A 22256-nucleotide genomic window follows, 5' to 3' on the forward strand; every position below is an offset into this window, starting at 1 on the left:
TCTGTAGTCTCAGAACATCCGTGTGCTAACATTTTACTGCATAGGACTTCCATTGCCAAGCATTCCTCAAAAATTAAATGTCATCACCATATCCTTTCAGGGAGGATTATCCCACTAATATTCTCGAGTTACACCATTATTTACAGCTAGAACACTGCTTAGGTTTAACAGAATGTGTGCAAGGGTTGAACTTTAAAAGCAACAGTCACTTTCTTCTATGAGTAAACTTCTTTGTAAGACAATAACGTATCCATCAACTAAACCTACATAATCCAAGCTAGGCTCATTGAGAGCACACATCTACCCCAAAAAGAGCAGTCGGTTTATTTTAGAGTACTAAAACAATCCTGCATAATTGTATAATAATGACTACTGTAATAGTATGATCAGTTATGAAGGTCCAAAAGCTTAAATTAAATAAACACAACAGAAAAACTGGTCAAACTGTAATTTTTAAATCAAAGTTTAAATACTTCCCAGTATCTATAATTTGTGGGTATTACTTTTATTCATTTGTATGTATTAAAGTAGCCCAAAATTACATGACAAATATTGGCTAAACATAAATAAATAACTTACCCATACTAGCCAGAAGACCTGTTATAGCTTGAACATCAGCCCCAGCAAAAATATCTGCTAAAGAATTCACAACTGGTAGGCACATAGTGTGGACTCGAATACGCCTTTCTCCTGCAAAACATTCATAAAAGTTGTTGTTTTTTTTTTTTTTTTTAATCTTGGCAAATCAAATTAACTACCTTTGAGCATGCAAAGATTAAGTACCTTTGCTTGATGTATACAGAAGTGCAGCCTGAAAGGAAACCACTTGCATGTCAACCAGATTGTCTTCAATTGACATCTGAACTGCAAATCCAGCATCAGGGTTCACATTAGGTAAGGACAGCAAATCCGTTGAACGAACAAAGAAATTTCCATGAAAGGTATGTATTGAAAGACCTGCATTATATTAAGGGAGGATACAGAAAAATAAAGTAATTTAAAAAAGCCAAGATATGGTTAATTATAAAGATCTTCAATCATTAACTTGACATACATTTATCTGCCCCAAAATTTTTTACCAAGTTCAAAAACATCATACCTTTGGTACAGCGAATTCTCATGACAGCCTCAAAGCCAATCTTTCGTGTTAGATATCTTTTGACATCCTTCTCAAATCGTTCCACTTGGCCAGCATTATGCTGATGGTGATAGGATGGATAGTAATAAACTGAACCAGAGGAATACCTAGATATACAAGCTAAAAGAGAGGGGGGGTGTAATGGTGTTTATAAAATACATGATCAAAAAACTTTTTTTAATGTCAGTATGACTGCATAATCGCACATGTCATGCAACATATTTTGCATAATTTTGCAGAGAAGCGGACAGAAAAAAATAATTAAATGTGAATGATTGCGAAAGGTCTGTTCTGTTTTCTTGATACGGAGGAAATAGGTGTAAAATATTTTTTGTGAAACATTTATCACAATTGCATTATATACCCAAACCCTAACTTGTTTTCACATAGAATTCCCATAAGCTATATATCCCTAAACCCTAATTTGTTTCTGTCAGCACTTTCGTACACTGGAGGAGGAACGTCATGAAATTTAAACAGATATGTAACCAATAATTGCCCCCATTCTAAACGTACACTGTACTCTTTTAGACTATCATTTACGGGCCTAAAATTTTCAAAACCTTAAAACAAGCTAAACTGAAAAAACCTTAATGTTTAACTTGAAAATTGGAACATAAAACATACCTAAAGAAGCCAAATCACAGTATTGTCCACTAAGCACAAAAAGATCCACAGCAATCTGTTGACCTGAACAGTCCAGAGCCAATTTCTTGTAAAAGTCTGTGGCTGGGGTAAGGTGCTGAACATCCTAAAGATAGAAATGTTTACAGAGTATTTAAGCTGTTAACACTTGATTCTTTCTCAGTGATAGTCCTTTACTCTTTGCAAACTCAAAAGAAACGAGACACAAAATGATGCAGAAAGTTTTGGGCGTTTTAATATTCAATACCCTATACATTTTTTAAACAGTTGAATTAAATACTACATACAATTAAAGATGCCAGTGAGTTGCAGACTTTAAGCACTTAACTCTTAAATTTGTTCTTTTGAAATATTTGCCAAAAGGTTTTATTTTGTCTTTTTGACTTGTTAGTTTTTGGAGGTGGCTAGGGTGAACATCAGCCTCCTTTTCAGCATGTCAGATAAAAACTTGGCTGACTGGATGAGTGTAAAACTTTCCACTCCCAAAACACCTCCCAACCTCCACACATCAATGAAGTTGTCAGTTGCTCTGCAATATGTTGTGCATCATTGTCTTTCTTCCTGCATGAAGCAGCATTAAATCAGAGGCCCTGAATGCATTTTCCTGTGTGTGATTAATTATTATTTAATATGTCAATTCCAGATCAAACATGAGCACAAGGACAACACAGGAACAAGTTAAAGTGAAGTACAAGAATATACTTCAAACTGGTAAATATTGGTATATAACTATTTAAAGAATTGTTGACATAAAGAATCATATATAATATAAAAAACATTAATTTTAAAGCTAATAAGGCGGCAGACAAGCAAAAAAACACGGTCCAGACCTAACCCCTGCAGAAGAGTCGGCTCTCCAGCAAAATGCCCATCGCTCGGTTTCTGAGGGCGTTTTTTTTGTTGGGTCAGTTGCAGGGAATGTCATATCCCTAGAAATTGTGTCTGACCAACGAGATATTGACAAAGGTCAAATATTTGATGAAGACACTGTGTCTGATTATTCATCAGGAGGAGAGGTACATTTTCCAAATAATGTTTGATCAAACTCCACTCTGATCAGTCCCATGTGCCCCAATCACATTTGGAAATCCTTGGTAATGAGAATGTTAGGCTGATTGTGAGATTCGTTATGGAACTGTGGGTGTTTTTGCCCGTGTACCTGCAATGGCATGAAACGCTGCTTCTTTCTTTTATTGTCTGCATACGCAGGTGTCCAGGAAACAGTATGAAAACCCAAAGGAAATATTTCAGAGCCAAACAGACTTTATGAATTGCCTAGCAAACTACACTTTGATAGATTTTCCGCATAGCCTACAGTATATGAAAAAAGTGCTGCTTGCAAAAAACCTCAAGGCAATGCATACTGTCTGTGTGGTTGTGAGAGCCTGACTTAGAACCTAGTTTGACTTCGAATATAAGGTGCTAATAAAACTTTGAGGTACAATATTCCCCCTCGGCTAAAGCGGTATCTTTCAAAAATAATTTCCTCCGGGAGCAATAAAGGATCTTGCCGATTGTGCAAAACCCTCTCTATATGAAATTCTCTTCTTATAATTTGTGCACCAATATAAATTAGTTGCTCATTCATAAAAAGGCGAAGCTATGACTGAATGAATTCCACGCACGGACACTGATTAAGTGTGTGAGCTAATCCTTGTTTACATACAACAAACCTGCTCCGAGCAGGTTTGAGGATTTGGATGTGCTGCTATGACAACACATCCAGCAAGAGTCCAGGATCCAGGATCATGCCAAATCGTTAACAATTGCATCCGGCTAAACAAGTAATCCACGTGCGGGGATTTAATTACGATTTAAGCAACAGTCATTTTAGAATTTTTCTTTCATCGAATATTCTAATTTTGTTCCATAAAACGTATTCAATGGCTGAAATACATTGGTGGTTTATTTATTCATAATATAAGGTTTATGGATATTTTGAAAGAGGACATGAAGGTGGTGGGTGTAACAGAACAAGACGTAGAGGACAGGAAATTATGGAAAAAGATAATCCGCTGTGGCAACCCCTAACGAAAGCAGCCGAAAGAAGAAGACTCTAAATTGTTGATTTTAATATAGTTCAAATTGATTTTAAAATTTATTTTTTAAGCTATTCAAATTGTTTTGTTTTTTTCCCCCCCAGAGTTCTCACCTTTAGTTGATTTAGACCTGTCGATTTCCTAAGCAAGAGACTAATGTGAAAAGCAAAAGCTACACCTAACATTATACATTTAGAGCCCCTTTAGAATTTCACATTTAACATACAGTAACAGGAAACAGACCAATAAACTCTTGCCAGCTAGTAGTATGGTGGTATTACTGTAAAAAATAAAAGTATGCCGTGACAAAGGAAACATGTTGTATTTGTACACCATATACCCTTTTTTTTTTTATCCCAAATACATATTCTTGCATGGAGAAAAAAATAGAGCAATTTTACTCCACTGTGTCAATACTACCTTTAGAGTCTGAATGAAAATTTTACTTACTGCAACAAATAAATCAGAGTTTTGTATGATGAGGATTTTATTGTCTAATAGGACTATTTGTATTACAAGATTAGTCTGATTACTGAAATGTATAAATAACTAGCAGGAGTACCTGGCATTGCCCGGGAATCTATAACAGATGAAATTCCCAAATGAAAGAAACAGAACATAGAAATAGAACAAATAGTTTTCTGATTGATATTTCATTGTAAGTTCCTCCACACTGGATTCTGTCTGCTGAGGCATTTCAGACTCCCTTGAAATAGACTTTCTTGTGGCATCTGAAGTGGATCTTCCAATTCTACGTCTTTTTTCGGTGGCATGGGTATATTAGTGAAAAGCAGGACAATTATAATGTGTTACATGGTATTACGTACAGAATAAGCACCAGAGTGAGATGAATTTACGTTATTTCCACTACGTCGGAAAGCGAGCAAATAGCACCAGAAATACGGAAAGCCAGTGAGAAGGAGTAGCACTGAAACCATATTGGGAAAAATAGCGGGGAGGGGTGCATTGTTTGTAAGGAATGTCGGTGTTGAAAAGTGATGCCATCTAACGGACGTTGGCGATGGTAACTACAGAGAGAAGTGACATACAACCGGTGCCGTGTTTGGGGAAAATGGTGGCGGAAGGATGCTGTCTTTTTAAGGCGAGTCTCTGTTCAAACGTGCTTGCATATAGCAGACGTTGGCGAATGAAATACAGCACTATCAGTGCGTGTGGAAGTGTGACGTGCAGAAACGCGGGTGTGTCAGCCGGTCACAGGCACTGGGTCGTTCACGTTTTATATCCATACGGCAGTTCCCCTTCACTCAATCAAAGCAGTCGGCCTTCTCATACTTGGATACCTCCGCCATCTCTTGGCAATTAAAAGAAACATGGGTAAAGAGCGACGCACAGAGACCAAAGCTGCCACTAGATGGTGCCGCTGTGAACATCTGTTGCAATGTGCGGCCATCTTGTCAATGATAAGTACGGGGACGTGTGCTGAACACTGTGTTGGTGAAAAGGTGCTGAACATTTTTCCCAACCAAACATACCCCATGACCTTCTCCTGGTCACAAAGGAGCCCCATCCCCAGTTTGGTGCCGACTGGTACATAGGATTGTTAGTATATACACAATTTTCTGATATGAATATAAAAACCACAAAGTTAAACAGTTCAGATTCGCCAAAGTCATTTACCTTTGCAGCAGCCCGCTGATTAGGATCCTCTCTGGACTTAAGCGCTCCTAATCCTATCGATGGGATCTGTGTCTGAAACACTGAAACCCTTCCTCCAGTGGGTGAGAGAAGTTTATGGGCAGCTGTTAATGCAGGTCCCAAGGCTGACTGCGTTTCCAAGGTTTTAGTAAACATCTGGGGCAAACTTTTTAATAAATCCTGAATCAGCTATTAATAACAAAACAAAACAAAAACAAAGCTTAGTGTGATTTTATTTTTATTTTGCATATAGAAAATACAGCATAATTAACATAAATAATTATGATACACAGGCCTTTTAAAAATTTTACCAAAAGAAAGAAAGACTCAATTTAAAACAATTTAATCATAACCAAATATAATTTCATTAATAATTATATTCACTATGGTAAAAACACCTAATTATTTTAGTTTTTTACATTATACACATACATATAAGAAAAACCATACTTTACCTCCTTAGATTCATTAAGATTAACTAATAAACTATCTGGTGCTGGTATAAAGACATCTGTGGGGAAAAAAAAGAAAGAAAAAAAAAACAAAAATGAAGTTTAACTCTTCTTAAAAAAATTTTCAGTTTAAAATAAAAATAAAACCGTTTCTTTAAAAAATATACACAATGAACAGAATTAAATTAAAACTTTGTGCCAAAAAAACTAAATTATGATGCCTCAAGCTATTTTTATTAACTGTAAAGTCTATCACTAAAAATTTTAAGATAATATGAAAAAATACATGTAACCCCCACATTCAACCAAAATTTTAATAGGGGAAAAAATGTCTGCCTTCTGTGCTTATTCAATGTTTATTTGGAATTTATCATTTTAAGGAAACAAAGAACTTACAAGTAATCAGAGAAATAGGAAATTACTTTTAATAACCTAATAAAATTACATATATGCATGCACTGATTGCAACAGAAAGTATACATTTCAGACTTTGATTTTTATCTTAAAACATGAAACCCAGCAAACATATTGATAAGTGACTGAAAGAGAGAATGATTTTAGATGTTAAACTGTAAATCTGCTTCTTAAAATGTCAATCTAATATTGTTTAATTATGCAGGTCCTTATCTAGCTTTGTTAAAATTGTATACTCTATTTAAACCTGGAAAAGGTGAGTTTAAACAATTACACCATACAAAAGAAGAAAACAGACTGGAAAAAAAATAGCTAGCACTGAAGAATTATGTATGAAGGTGGCCAGTTAATTTATATTCACTAACGATTAGCGAAATAGTGGCTATGCAACTTTAATCCAATAACGCTGTGCAAAAAAACAGCTTTTTTTATTGTAAATATACTGTATTTTGCAAAGTGATGACACCCAGGCATTTTCTTGGGAGCACTAAGTATATAAAGGTGCCAAATTAGAAATATATTATGCAGTAACCAGATAAGGGGAAAATAAACAATAAATGGACAGATCAGTTTCTTCACATTATGACCTATAAAAATAAAATGCTATACAGAGAAGTGTAGCAAACAAGGTTTTTAATAAATACTTAATTTTCTAATGCAGCTCAACTCAAAAACAATTAGAAGTACTAGCTAACAAACACATTTTTAGTTTTACAATTAAGAGTTTAAATTTATATATAATGAGATTCATTAAGATATACCTTCAATGTCGGAGACAACAAGCATCTGAGGCTGAGATAATCCTTCTTGAAGATTATAGAAATGTATTGTGCTATCAAAGGTAATAAATCCAATTTTTGTCCTCATGTCTCCTGGCAAACTACATGTAAAAACAGAGCAAATTAAAACGCAAAGGAGTTAAAATCAAGTATTTTGACATTCTATGGTGAACACTATAATGAACACAGAGCAAACATGTCTAACTGACTGATTAATGATGCACTATATTTTTTATAGCACTAATCTAAAATACAATAAAACAACATCCTAAATTACTGCATTGCTCCTGTTGCTCACTGAAACCTTGATCAGAAGAAAGCACATACATAGAACACCGCCCACTTAAAATTTACACTCAGAATAAACTGAAATTTCACCAAGTGTTGTATAAACTACAGTTTCTCTCTACCCTGTCCAATCAACTAACTAATGAAGAATTGCACACACACAATGTATACAGAAAACTTCAATGAGATGTGATCTTAAATAATTATGGAAAAATATTGCCAGACATATCGGCAATTTGTACCATGTCAATGATAAAATGACAAAAAAAAGTATTAACAAAAAACACACCACACACCAAAAGAACACTTACAGGTTAAGATTATCCAAGAGTAATCGACAGACTGTGTCTAAATATCCAGTTTCAATGGCACTGTGGGAAACATCCAGCACAAACAGGTATACTGCAGGTTGTGGAGGACGCAACTAGAAAAGTGCAAATAAAATAGGCCATTGTACAGACTTCCAAAAATGTTTAATGTATTATCCATTTAAATATCTTACATTAAGCTGGCATCACATTATATAGCTTTATCAGCAATTTTCAGTTGTAGCCTTCATTTATATAACCTCAATGAGTCATTGCGAATTACGGTGTGTGAATGAAACAAGTTTCATTTTGTGTTGGGTCAAGCTTGGTATGTAATCCAATACTACTTATAATTTCTAGTCTTGTAGTCAAACATCCTTTAAAATTACTAGTCTTATTATGTGACATCAAAGCAATGTAATCTAGCAACTACAGTCATTAAGATAATATGCTGTCCTAGTGTGCTGCCTTGTCTTAGAAGTGATTTTTCTGTCTACATGCTCCTGCAGTAAATATTGTAATACAACATTACCGACAAAACATTTTCTAAGTAATGATGAAAAACTTAAAATATTACAATGTTAGCCAACCCCCTAAATATATATGATAAATGAGCTTGCAGATTCCAAACACCATAACATCTTTAATTGAGGCAATGTCTCCAGACAATATAATTTTTATTTTGAAGGAAATGCACTGTAAATGTTTCAAACTCATTTTCTTTCATTTTTTTGTTTTACCAAATGTTTTTCTACTCAGATTTTAAATGCTTACTTAATTATAGTCTGAATGCCTGTCCCCTACACTCCAAGACTAACCTCAGATCTTCAAATGAAGTGGTGAGGCAATACTTTACCAATAGCAATTTCACCAGGCTAATACTGTAGAAAATTTTTAAACTGCTTAAAACTCATTATTTTAAAATTGCTTTTTTGTTACAACATTTTAGATGGGATTCTATTAGTCTATATGGGCACTGAATCATCATTTTCCTCTGGTTCTGTAATTCCATACTAATCTGTACTATTCTCTGCAGTCTTTTCCGTTTTTTTTCCACCACCTGATCAGTGGATCATGCTGCCCTTATGTATTGAATGGTGGACATCCCAGATGTCCACATGACATTCACCTTCAAATTCTTCCATGCCGAAGCCTGTAAAACACGAGGACTAATTTAGACCATCTATATTAGATAGAATGCCCGGCTGGGGTTGGGCGGTCTTTTGGCCCTGGTATTTTTTTTTCTCCAGCCTAGCTGGAGTTTACTTTTTTATTTCATTTTTTCTGTCCTGCTGGCCATCCGACCTTACCTTTTTCTTTGTTACATACTGTATATTATTGCCTAATATGTTTTTATATAAGAGCCAAACTTAAAAGGAGGATTGAGGTGGTCTTTTTTGCAATTTTGTACCAAAATCTGGAATACTTTACACTGTGGATTATTATAAAAACCCACTATTTTAATATGGCCTTTCGTAGCTACATTTTAGTTGTATTTCCCAATAAGACTATAAAGTATTTGCATAGAATTATCAAATTCTTCAAAGTTCCACAATCTGTACTAATCTCTACTATTCTCTGTGGTCTTTTCTGGTTCTTCTGTGGCGAATATCTGGCATCATGCAGCTCCATATGTTGTTGGATTGAAGGCGGGTATCCCAGCTGCCCAAAAGACCAACATCCTCAAATACTATCATGTGATGCTTGAAAACAAACAGGACTAATTTACGGCCATTTATGTTATGTAGAATGCCCAGTGGAGGATGGGTAATAATCTTTTTGACCTTGAAATCCTTGCAGATTTGACTTTTTCCCCCCAGCCTAACTGGAGTTTTTTTGTTTTTCCTGTCCTCCTTGCCATATGACATTACCTTTTTCCTTTGTTACTTATTCTTTAATATTATTGCAAAATCTTTTTATGTCTAATTCAACACAACTGTCTTTTTGTCATCTTGTAAAGCTCTTTGAGCTACATTACTTGTATGAAAATGTGCTATATAAATAAATGTTGCTGCTGTAATCAGGAAAGCAGACAGAAAATATCAAAAGTCAGAAAAAACAGGTGAAGTACAACATGAAAAAACAGTGAAACATCAATACATAAATGATGCAAGAAAATAAAAGCAGCAAAGAGTATTTACAAAAACATTCATTTTTTTTTTTTTAACATAACATTTATTTTTCCTTGCAGAAAGAAGACATTAAAGAGGCCACCGGCCTGGTTCTGCGTCTTGGCGATTTCCAGCTTTTGTAGAAAAGGTAATGTGACGTGGTAGCTCTTCTAGTTCAGGCCATGAAATGGTAGAAATTAATGATACACCAAGTAATAAATATCAGAATTTAAAAATTAAACTACAAATATTTTTAATCATTTGGAATAAAAAAAGTAGTATCTGGATGTAAAAAGAGTGGATAAATATCACATTCTGCAAAGAACTGTAAGTATTACCAAATGAACTACTGCAATAGTAACTTCTGTAAGCCTATATGGTTTACGCAGGTTTATAAAACAGCTTCAATTCCTAACAAAGCCTCTGTGATACTGATTTCAGTATTGAAAAAGTACCAAAAATAATTAATACCTAACTGAACAAAAAGTGTGATGCATGCCAAAGATTTAGGTACAGATTGGATAAATATACTTTCATATTATCATTTACAACAAAGCACTCTGTGCAGTGTAGTAATTCCACAGTATCAATAGGAGTGTTATACAATCCTAAATTTACCCTTACTGTAAAAAGTTACAAGCACATCATTAGTGAGTCTCTAAGGTATCTCCTTAGGGGGGTTAAAAATAAACCATAAAATTGCACACACTATTCCTGGTTTACACTCTGACCTTAGCAGAATTAGTATTAACAAAATGACACCTGTAAGCATGAATAAAGTAACAGTGCTTTTAAACAAACTATCATTAGCAATAATAAAATCAAAAATGATTTTTCATGTAAAATAAATTAATATAAGGCAATATTAAAATGCATAAGATAAACCATTCAATTAAAATAAAGCTTACCATATATTCTGATGGGGCAATGAACTCGATTGTGGAGTTTTGCACTTCTGGCCTTTTATGTGGCTCTCCATATGACCTGGATACGGGGTTATACATAAACTCTTCTGGAACTGAAAATATAATTAAGGTTATGATTACTTTTAAGCACTTATAAAGATTAAATTTAATTTACATTTATTAACAGATGACGTTTGCAAATGCACACTTAAGTCTGCATCATGCAGAAGACCAGCTCCATTTACACTATCAGCCATAACATTTAAACCACCTGCTTAATATTATGGAGGTCCCCTTATGCTGAAAAAACAGCTCTGACCCACTGATGCATGAACTCCACAAGACCTCTAAATGGTTTCCTGTAGTATTTTCCATTAAGACGTTAACAAATCATTTAACTACGCCATTAAATCAGATTTTTTTTTTTATCTAGCACATCCCACAGATGTTCAATCAAACTGAGATTTAGGAATTTTGGATGCCAACTCAACACTCTTTGTCATGTTCTCCAAACCACTCCTGAACACTTTTTGCAGTGTGCGAGGTAACATTATCCTGTTGAAAGACGCCATTGGCCACTCCCACTGGGAATACAATTGCCATGAAGGGGTGTACATATTCTGCAACAATCTTTAGGTAGGCGGCATTTGTCAAAATGACATTCACATGAATGCAAACAGCAAAAGTTTCCCAGCAGAACATTGCCTCCACTGGCTTGCCTTCATCCCATAATGCATTCTCCCATCAGCTCTTTTCCAGGTAAAGGGCGCACACTCACTCTTATTTAGTCAAGGCATTCATGAATATTAAAGTAGTACAGCATGTCAAGCTACTTTATTTCTGAAGGTTTATGGTCTACTACACTTTAGTTTTTATAGACAACTACACCCTGCTCACCAACCCCCGGGCAGGAACTGACCTGCTTGAAGGGCATCGGAGCACTAGTCCGTTAGAGAAAGCAACTATATTTAAAGAGGTGGTATACAGAAGAGCATGCGGGCGCAGGAGAAAGATGGTTTGGTGCTTATTTACACAGCTAGAAAATCAGCTACTTCAGCATTTCACTACAACCATCGGTTTTAAAGACCAATGAATAATAAAAGTAGTAAAAAGAAAAAAAAAAAAGTAAATAAAAGATTACATTAATATATTGTCAAAAAAAAGTATGCATTACTTTATCCTCTAACTTACATTCTATATACATTGCTTTTCTGTTTGCATGTTGTTTGGGATATTTTTCTGTTTTTTGTTTATTGAATAGACAATTCTTTATGATCGATTATATGCAGGTTTTTGTTCCATCTTTTTCTGATGCTCTTTATCAGATCTTGCAGCTCTTTCTATATCGGGATCTAAAATTCAACGTTCTTGAATAGATAATTTGTTTGCCATTATAACCAACTGCGTTGAAAGGCCAGTTAGCACTGGGGGCATCACAGGGTGGTATGGAGAGAGGATGTGCACAGTAGGAGTAATGATTGGGTGAGCAGTGTGGAGGGGAGTGGTTTAGGCTGAACATATCAGACACGACAGAAAACTTTAATAGATATTAAAGCATCTAATTATTTTTGGCAGTATTATGTAACAGTGAAGCTTGCTAGTGCATAATTAATACCAGCCAACCAATTTTTCAGTCTGAACTAGATCAAATATGAACCCAAAGGTCTGTAAAGGATTTATACATTATGCTCATTATAAACAATGAAAATGTTTATCCGGTGAACTGGTCATACTTGCACAAGGGCATAATAAATTTACTTTTTAGAAAAGAATAAAGCAACAAAAAGACCAGTTTAACTTATAAAAAAATTACTGAATAAAACATAAGTGGATTCAAGTTTTATATCAATATGATAATGGATGGTATTTATAATTTTCAATTATGAAACAATCTTTATAAAGCATCATATGGTTAGCATTTCTGTTGCAATCAATCACATTATTGCTCAAAAAAAAAAAAAAAAAGATGACTGTCATTTCAGAGTTTCAAAGTGTATCACCTACCAGATTTTCAGACCAATTGGAAATACAGTTTTAGAAGAAAATTGATTAAAGTTTCCATTTTTCAAAGTGGCTTTGTCAAAAAAGTTACATATGCAGAAACTTCAGACAATTTGCATAAAACCTATCCTAAACATCATTTATAATTGATTTTAAAACATTATTTGCACTTGGTACAGAAACACATGTAACTCACAACTAAAAGGTATAAAAGCCTAACTGAAAGGCAATAGATACTTAAGTTCTACAGTTCAATTTGATTTATAATATTTATAAATGATAATATTTATGTTTCAACATGAATGACTGAAGTGTTAATTACACAGGAAAATGTGTTTTTTACCATCATTGACTCTGTAGCAAAGGTTGCATTTCCATCTTCTCTGATCAAGAAATGTGACAAAAGGATTAATGTAGGTTCTGCAAGAACGACATCGGACAATAGTACTTGACGTGACGACTGGCAACTGCTGTGAAGAAAAATGCAAGTACTAAAGCATTAAAAAAAAAAAAAAGACTACCATAAGGAAGAAAAGAATGTAAACACCCATTTTTATGTAAATATTAAACTGTACTGATTATACAACCAAAAATATATAACAATCTGTTTAAAGCATGCTTTTTCAGGCTAAATAAGAAAAAAATTTCCATCAAGCTCTATATTGGTTTAAAACTACTGAATTACTAAAATTTACAATATACTGTATAACCATAAGCCTTTAATATTTCCTCAGCTATTTAAGTGAGTGGTTTACTGTTTAAAGAAATTGAAACTATAAAGTAAAAATCTAATGAAAGCAGGCTAAGAAATCCAGAAATCTATACATTGAAAAATAGTTCTTACTGATAAATCTTTAAAAGGGTGGAGGACTAAACCCAAAGGAAGTTTTGCTTTGTTCAGCAAGGATTGTGTTTGAGGGATGTTTGTTAACGTGCACCGGAAGACTCTACAAAAACAAAAAGAAAAAAAGTGTTAATTAAAAAAAAAAAAGCTGAAAAAAAAAAAAACACCCAAAAACAAAACACAGAAAAAACCCACATCAATCTATAAAGCAAAAACAGGTGAATAGTCAAATGGGTACTTCTGTATATTGTCAGGAAGCCAAAACCACTTGCCAACATTATTTTAACCTAATATTTAGGAGAGTACTAAAATTATTACAAATAATTTCAAAAGGCATTCATAACAAATGCATCTTAAAATATTCTCAAAAAATCTAAATACATGTTAAGTAACCTATGAATTATTTGTAGCCACACAATATATATATTACCTTCTGCCAAATTAAACCATTACATGCAGCACAAAGTACAAATTGCTTAGTGCAAGAAACATTCTATTTTACAATAACACTTTTTATTGAAAAACAGAAATTGACTTGTTGACAAGGTATATAACAATTAAGCATAAAAAGGACATGGAAAGCAACATTAAAGTAAATGCAACTTAAATGTTTTACAATGTAGGACTAGTTTGTTTCCAAGAATATATTTAGATAATTGGGTTTTCTAAAATAAATAAATAAATAAATAAAATTTACTCAGGGCTGCAATTGAATTTCTGTAGCGCATGTGGAAGGCAGGGAACTGGTGGAGTTACAAGGCCACGTGGAAGGATGTTTCTCTCCTGAAGAAGATTGATAGGTTTCAATGCCTCTGGCTGTTCTGCCTGGTTTAGGCTCATATTGCCTAAAGAGGATGACAACTGTGCTGGGCTGACCAAGGTCTAAAATAAACAAACAAAACAAACATCAGGAAGCAAAAAGAAAAAAAAATATATAAGCATTTAAACTCTTCAACAGCTTCCATTTCTGCCTCTTGTATAATCCCAATAAACACTCATACATTACATTGCAAGTCCTTTATGATGTCTACTGAATAAACACAAAAAACGAATAATAATCCTCAATGACCAATTTGAATGTATTATTTCAAGACAGCAACACTGCATTTGATGGATTGCAAATACCTGTTGAAATGGCTGTGTTCCTACCGGGTATGGCTGTATATGAGGAGGCATTCCTGAAGCACTGGATGCTGGACCCACATTCTGATAGTTGGGAGGTAATGATGGATATGACTGAGTGGCAGTCCTGCCTGCCACAGTGGGGGGAGGAGGAGGAGGAGCTGCTGAGACAAAAGAAGAATAATTTAGTTACTGTGATGCTTTTAGCTATATATGATCAAGTTTTACATACAAACTCTTCAAAGAAATGCAGTATTAACCCCTAGCTCTTTAAAATGAAACCAAACCAACCAAAAGAAGTATCAGTACTCTTAAACTGAGGGTAATTATTTTCATATGTTTCACAGTCTTTATCTCTGTTATAACAAATAACTGTTATTTTACTTACACTAGCCATTTTATTAGGTACACCTGGTCAACTGCTTGTTAAAGCAAATATTTCATCAGCCAAGGATACGGCAGCAACTCAGTACATTTAGGCATTTAGACATTGTCAAGACAACCTATTGTAGTTCAAACCAAGCATTAGAATGGAGAAGAAAGGTCATTTAAGAGACTTTGAACATGGCTTGGTTGCTGTATCAGATGGGCTGGTCTGAGTATTTCAGAAAGTGCTGATCTAATGAGAAATGGCCTCCAAAGTCACCAGATCTCAATCCAATACAGCACCTTTGGGAAACGGCAGATGCACATGATGGATGTGCAGCAACTGTGTGATGCTATCATGTCAATATGGACATCCCTGAGGAATGTTTCCACCACCTTGCTGAATCTACGCCACAAAAAATGACGTCAGTTCTGAAGGCAAAAGAGGGTCAAGCCCGGTACTAGCAATGTGTACCTAATAAAAGTGGGCGGTGAGTGTATACATAAAATTTGTTTAACTTTAATAGAGAAGAATCTTTCAACTTACCAAAGTTTCTGCCACCACTTTCTAATGTATCAAAGCTATTAGGAACCTTGGTGCCATCAACCGGCAGTGGCATATGTTCCCCTGTTAAAAAAAACATAAGTTGTTCAGGATTTTATTTAGCAATAGTACAGTGATCTTATTACATTAAAGAAAATAAAATTAGAAATTAACAAACTCTTTTGTTTCTGTACATATAAGATTTAGTTCCCTAGAATAACACCACTTTACATAACTTTTGGAACAAACAAAATACTGTACACTGAAGTAGTGTAAACTTAACATATCAATTGTAAGGTTACTGTAGACAAGAATGATGAAGCAATAATAGGCCCTCTAGTCCCTGGTTCAAATTCTAAGGACACTGAATTGTCCACTTATTAATTAGTGTGTGCATAAGCCTGCGCCTTTCTCTCAGAGCTGTTAGGATCAGGGCTGTGGAAACAGTACATAAATCCTTTGACTCTGACTCTTCTGTATTTAATATGCTATTGTATTTTCCATGTTGATTAAAGGAAAGCAACATACACGCCATTTAACCACAGAACTACTGGCTAGGAAGTGGACTCTCTATTATATTGGCCAGTTTAAACAAAAGACAAGAACCCCTGAACACACATCAGGCCATAGCACACACCTACACTTACATCATTACACTTGTTTACACTCAAATTAACTTGTTGAAAACATTGTAACTGAAATTAAATGAAAACACTTTGTAACGTACCATAATCCAGATTACAATATGTGAAAGTCAGGTTGTATATTCACACTACAGTAATCCCTCCTCGATCGCGGGGGTTGCGTTCCAGAACCCCCCGCGATAGACGAAAATCCGCGAAGTAGAAACCATATGTTTGTGTAGTTATTTTTATATATATTTTAAGCCCTTATAAACTCTCCCACACTGTTAACATTATTAGAGCCCTCTAGACATGAAATAACACCCTTTAGTCAAAAGTTTAAACTGTCCTCCATGACAAGACAGAGATGACAGTTCTTTCTCACAATTAAAAGAATGCAAATAGATCTTCTCTTCAGGAGCAGAGAATTTCAGAGGGAGAGAGAGAGAGAGAGCTCGCAAAGAAAAGCAAACAATCAAAAAATCAATACTTGTGCTTTTAAGTTTGCTGCGGCATTTTTTAAAGGAGCGTTAGTATCTTCTAAGCAAACAGCCCCTCTGCTCACATCTCCTCCGTCAGGCGCAGAGAACGTCAGAGAGAGAGCGAGATTAAAGCAACAATCAAAAAATCAATACGTGTGCTTTTGTGCTTTTAAATATGCCGAGCACCGCAATAAAGCTGCATTTTTTTAGAGGAGCGTCAGTATCTTTTAAGCAAACAGCCTCTGTGCAAACAGCCCCTCCATCAGGCGCAGAGAATGTCAGAGGACAAGCAAACAATCAAGCTCCGCGCGGGATGCATATCTTATAGCATTGAGGAGTTTTAGTTAATATGTAATACATGCTCTGATTGGGTAGCTTCTAAGCCATCCGCCAATAGCGTCCCTTGTATGAAATCAACAGGGCAAACAAACTGAGGAAGCGTGTAGCATAAATTAAAAGACCCACTGTCTGCAGAAATCCGCGAACCAGCGAAAAATGTGTAATATATATTTAGATGTGCTTACATTTAAAATCCGCGAAAGTCGAAGCGCGATATAGCGAGGGATTACTGTACATAGTAGTAACACAACTGGGCTTTATTCTTACATCAGATAAGTACTTAATTATGACACTTGTTTTTGAAATGGGACATTTGAACTTACTGTATTTTTTTTCATTACAATTTAAATTTATTAGGAATCAGAACATTTTTGCAGAGTCCGACCCCAGGTACCCAAAATTTTCTCTGACACCGACACCACTGGTTAGGATACCAGTTTTTCAAATGAATCAGTGAATGACTGAAATGTATGCTACTTGGATTTAAGTCATTAAAAAGGTTTAACCATGGCCAGTCCAAGACTTTGCACTCCTGCAGAACACGAAAGCAGCCGGCAAAGTTCACTTGGCATCATATTTTAGGTAACTTTTTTATACATAATGAAGTGGGTATGGAGATACTTTTGTATATAGACAACTTATTTCCGCACATTTCTAAAGTTAGTGTTTTACACAATTTATTTGTACAATTATAATTAAAAGATTTCCAGTATAATTAAAGCTTTAAGATTTGCCAACCAATGACATTCCAAGTATAAGATGATAACTAGCAAAATACCCACGCTTCCCAGTGGAGAAGTAGTGTGTTAAAGAAGTCATGAAAAAGAAAAGGAAATATTTTAAAATAACGTAAAATAATTGTCAATGTAATTGTTTTGTGACTGTTATGAGAGTTGCTGTCATCAAAGATTTGATTATCATTATTTCTTTCAATCAGGTTAGTATTTGGAGGATGTGTTGTGTTGAAGTTACATTCCGTGTTTGTCAACCGTTGTAAAGATAACGGGTTTCATTCATCAAAGTGTTCACTACCCAAATCGGTATTCGTGAATCTAAGTTGCTTAACAGGTATTCCCGTTATTAAGTTCAGTTCACATGAGCCACTCGGAGTACATGCATCGAAGGTTCTCAGCTGTGCTTGTGCTATCTCGTGCGATCTTGTGATGTCCACGGCTTTATTTAATGTTAGCTCAGACCCGGCACTTTAAAATTTTTTTTTAGAATAGTGTTTGGCACAAACTCCGCAAAAGTGTGAGAGAAACTTTTAAGGTGGCATACAAAAAAGCCTTATTAAAAGTCAACTTGAGAATGATTATGCAAACATCACCTCCAGTCTATAAATTAGTGCAAGGAATCATTCTACAATACCATAACTTTACTATTATTAATATGATCCAATGAATTCACATACGAGTGTGAAAACTCAGGAACATTACGAAGTAGGCAGATTTGAAGTAGTTCATAAGGTACATTAGAACTCTGATTATTTGTGCCCCAGTTAACCGAGGTTCCACATTTTCCAAGGCAAACCTGTAAATATACAAAATTTACAAAAAACTAGTTTATTTAAAGTTTTCAGTTATCCAAGATAGCTTCAGTCCACTTTACCTCAGATAATCGGGGCTCTACTGCATCTACATATAAAAGGAAGGAAGAAAGAAAAAAAATAAGATCTCTGCTATCCTTCAAACACTACAAAATCGCCTCTCTCTGATTTAATAATAAGGATTTAGCAAGACTGCAAGTAATACAAATCAAATTTATATTATATAGATCTATATAGATCTATATAGATCTCTCTCTCTCTATAGATATAGATATCTATATAAATATCTCTCTCTCTCTCACACACAGTGCATCCAGAAAGTATTCACAGCGCGTCACTTTTTCCACATTTTGTTATGATACAGCCTTATTCCAGAATGGATGATTAAATTCATTTTTTTTCTCGGAATTCTACACACAGCACCCCATAATGACAACATGAAAAAGTTTTTGCAAATGTATTAAAAATAAAAAAATTGAGAAATCACATGTACATAAGTATTCACAGCCTTTGCCATGAAGCTCAGAATTGAGCTCAGGTGCATCCTGTTTCCCCTGATCATCCTTGAGATGTTTCTGCAGCTTAATTGGAGTCCACCTGTGGTAAATTCAGTTGATTGGACATGATTTGGAAAGGCACACACCTGTCTATATAAGGTCCCACAGTGGACAGTTCATGTCAGTGCACAAACCAAGCATGAAGTCAAAGGAATTGTCTGTAGACCTCCGAGACAGGATTGTCTCAAGGCACAAATCTGGGGAAGGTTACACAAAAATTTCTGCTGCTTTGAAGGACCCAGTGAGCACAGTGGCCTCCATCATCCGTAAGTGGAAGAAGTTCGAAACCACCAGGACTCTTCCTAGAGCTAGCTGGCCATCTAAACTGAGCGATCGGGGGAGAAGGGCCTTAGTCAGGGAGGTGAGCAAGAACCCGATGGTCACTCTGTCAGAGCTCCAGAGGTCATTGTGGAGAGAAGAGAACCTTCCAGAAGGACAACCATCTCTACAGCAATCCACCAATCAGGCCTGCATGGTAGAGTGGCAAGACGGAAGCCACTCCTTAGTAAAAGGCAAACAGCAGCCCGCCTGGAGTTTGCCAAAAGGCACCTGAAGGACTCTCAGACTATGAGAAACAAAATTCTCTGGTCTAATGAGACAAAGATTGAACTCATTGGTGTGAATGCCAGGCATCACGTTTGGAAAAAACAAGGCACCGCTCATCACCAGGCCAATACCATCCCTACAGTGAAGCATGGTGGTGGCAGCATCATGCTGTGTGGATGTTTTTCAGTGGCAGGAACTGGGAGACTAGTCAGAAAAAATGGAAAGATGACTGCTGCAATGTATAGAGACATCCTGGATGAAAACCTGCTCCAGAGCGCTCTTGACCTCAGACTGGGGCAACGGTTCATCTTTTAGCAGGACAACGACCCTAAGCACACAGCCAAGATATCAAAGGAGTGGTTTCAGGACAACTCTGTGAATGTCCTTGAGTGGCCCAGCCAGAGCCCAGACTTGAATCAGATTGAATTTCTCTGGAAAGATCTTAAAATGGCTGTGCACCAACGCTTCCCATCCAACCTGATGGAGCTTGAGAGCTGCTGCAAAGAGGAATGGGCGAAACTGGCCAAGGATAGGTGTGCCAAGCTTGTGGCATCATATTCAAAAAGACTTGAGGCAGTATTGAGGCAAAGTATTGAGCAAAGGCTGTGAATACTTATGTACATGTGATTTCTCAGTTTTTTTATTTTTAATAAATTTGCAAAAATCTCAAGTAAACTTTTTTGACGTCATTATGGGGTGTTGTGTGTAGAATTCTGAGGAAAAAAATGAATTTAATCCATTTTGGAATAAGGCTGTAACATAACAAAATGTGGAAAAAGTAATGTGCTGTGAATACTTTCCGGATGCACTGTGTGTGTGTATGTATGTATGTATGTATAATTATGTGGCGTATGGTACGCCGTGGGTCGGCTATTACAAATTACTCTGGTAAAGTGTTAGCAAATTCAAAAGTTAAATTGCTAGGTGTTTATAAACTATGTGTAATAGTGTCTAGAAATGAAGGATACCAAGAAAAAACTAAACCATGAGGCGAGGTGGTAGGGAAATAACACCCTACAAATACAACAGGTAGTAGGTCTGTCACATTCAGAACTAAATTTACTAAAATATCTTTCAAACTTAAACTAATGTTTTAATTCCTCCACTCCATTTGGCATCAGTTCAGAAAAGTATTAAAACTGAGCAGGATTTGGAACAATCTAAAAACTGTTTGTGTTCACACTTCACCAGTAACAGACTTTAGATTTTTTTTTATTTACTTTTTTCTTAGCAGCCTCCATTGGTATAAATAAAATTATCAGGTTTTTTCCAATGATAGTCTGTGTGTGTGTGTGTGTGTGTGTGTGTGTGTGTGTGTGTATTGCAAATAAGCATTGTTGAGCATACTGCAATGTACCATGACTCCATCCTCCCTAAAAATCAGAAGAGCTGGAAAGCACACACTTCTCGAATGATTCCCATGCAGTGGATTAGCACTGTTTAATACAACAGTTCACCATTTTTATTAATTCAAGGCACGCGTTAAAAGGAATGGCTTTTTAATCTTTCTTGGACTTCTTCCCAACCATATTACTATCTTTTTTGAGCTACTATGCTCAAAATAATGCAAAAGGACATGCGAAAAACACTCATAACACACTGACTGAAGACAACATGTCACAACAGCATTAGTCATGACACAGAATACATTTATCCTACCCCAAAGCATCAGCTCTGCTGCATTCTGCAGGCCGTAGAAAGGTTTGTTGGAATGAATGAAAATATGTTTGGGTGTTAGCACTAGTGGTGGACAACTGAAAGTTATTCTAGTCTTCATAACCATAAAAATGAAGCTACAGTGTGGTTTTAAGCCAAAAATGCATCAAATGACTTTCTGTAAAAACTTGAATTTTAGTCGAGTGTTTTTTCATAAATTGTGGGAAGTCTGTATTATGTAAATATACATGAAATATGAGTGAATTAAATTTTTAAAGTACAGTGCAAGTTTAGCAAACCGGTTGATGCAAAGGCTTAAAGAAAAAGTACCATTGTATTGCTAGCTGACATTTGATAGAATAGGTACAACTTTAGATAAATTGAAGACAAGAAGAGGGACAAGAAGCTTATGCAGTTCCAAGATGCTTTCTTTTGAGATGTATTTTCAAGAGGGACTTGTCACATCTAAGAGTTTTGGTTATCAAATGCATTTTTCAAAAGATGTCTAAGTTTTAAGCTTATTTTACATTGTACTTCTGCAGACATTATCACATAGATTCCAAACTTTTACTAGTGCTGATACAAAACCAGAGTTCAACTACCACTTCATTAATAATGTACATATAGCATGTACATCTTTTATTGTCTAAAAATAGGTCTCCTTGCTGGTATCATGAATATTATATACTGTCAAAGTAAAAAGTATGTGAACCCTTTGGAATTATTTGGTTTACTGAATGAATTGGTAATAAAAAGTGATCTGATCTTCATCTAAGTCACAGGTACTGATATACACAATGAGCTTAAGCAAATGACACACGCAAAATTTTACTCTTTCATGTCTATTTTATAAAACGCATTCAACATTCACAGTGGTAGTGGAAAAAGTGAACCT

At 35.4% G+C, this 22256-nt stretch overlaps 1 protein-coding gene across 4 annotated transcripts in view; it reads right to left on the reverse strand.

Annotated features, from left to right (window-relative positions):
• The window catches only part of sec24a (SEC24 homolog A, COPII coat complex component), a 68822-nt gene that overhangs the window by 14445 nt on the left and 32121 nt on the right, over positions 1–22256 (reverse strand). Inside the window, exons 4-17 of one of the 4 annotated variants that reach the window (XM_039776294.1) lie at positions 15616–15696; positions 14706–14863; positions 14278–14462; positions 13581–13683; positions 13080–13206; positions 10739–10848; positions 7723–7835; positions 7106–7224; positions 5934–5989; positions 5461–5667; positions 1766–1889; positions 1100–1258; positions 784–957; positions 580–690 (exon numbers count right to left, since the gene is read on the reverse strand). In XM_039776294.1, coding sequence (XP_039632228.1) covers positions 580–690; positions 784–957; positions 1100–1258; positions 1766–1889; positions 5461–5667; positions 5934–5989; positions 7106–7224; positions 7723–7835; positions 10739–10848; positions 13080–13206; positions 13581–13683; positions 14278–14462; positions 14706–14863; positions 15616–15696 — 1827 coding nt within the window. Of the gene's footprint in view, positions 1–579; positions 691–783; positions 958–1099; positions 1259–1765; positions 1890–5460; positions 5668–5933; positions 5990–7105; positions 7225–7722; positions 7836–10738; positions 10849–13079; positions 13207–13580; positions 13684–14277; positions 14463–14705; positions 14867–15615; positions 15697–22256 lie in introns of all 4 variants that reach the window. The other 3 variants (XM_039776296.1, XM_039776295.1, XM_039776293.1) reach the window with 3 other exon arrangements.

This window comes from Polypterus senegalus, chromosome 13 (genome assembly GCF_016835505.1).
Source record: "Polypterus senegalus isolate Bchr_013 chromosome 13, ASM1683550v1, whole genome shotgun sequence".
NCBI classification, from domain to species: domain Eukaryota; kingdom Metazoa; phylum Chordata; class Cladistia; order Polypteriformes; family Polypteridae; genus Polypterus; species Polypterus senegalus.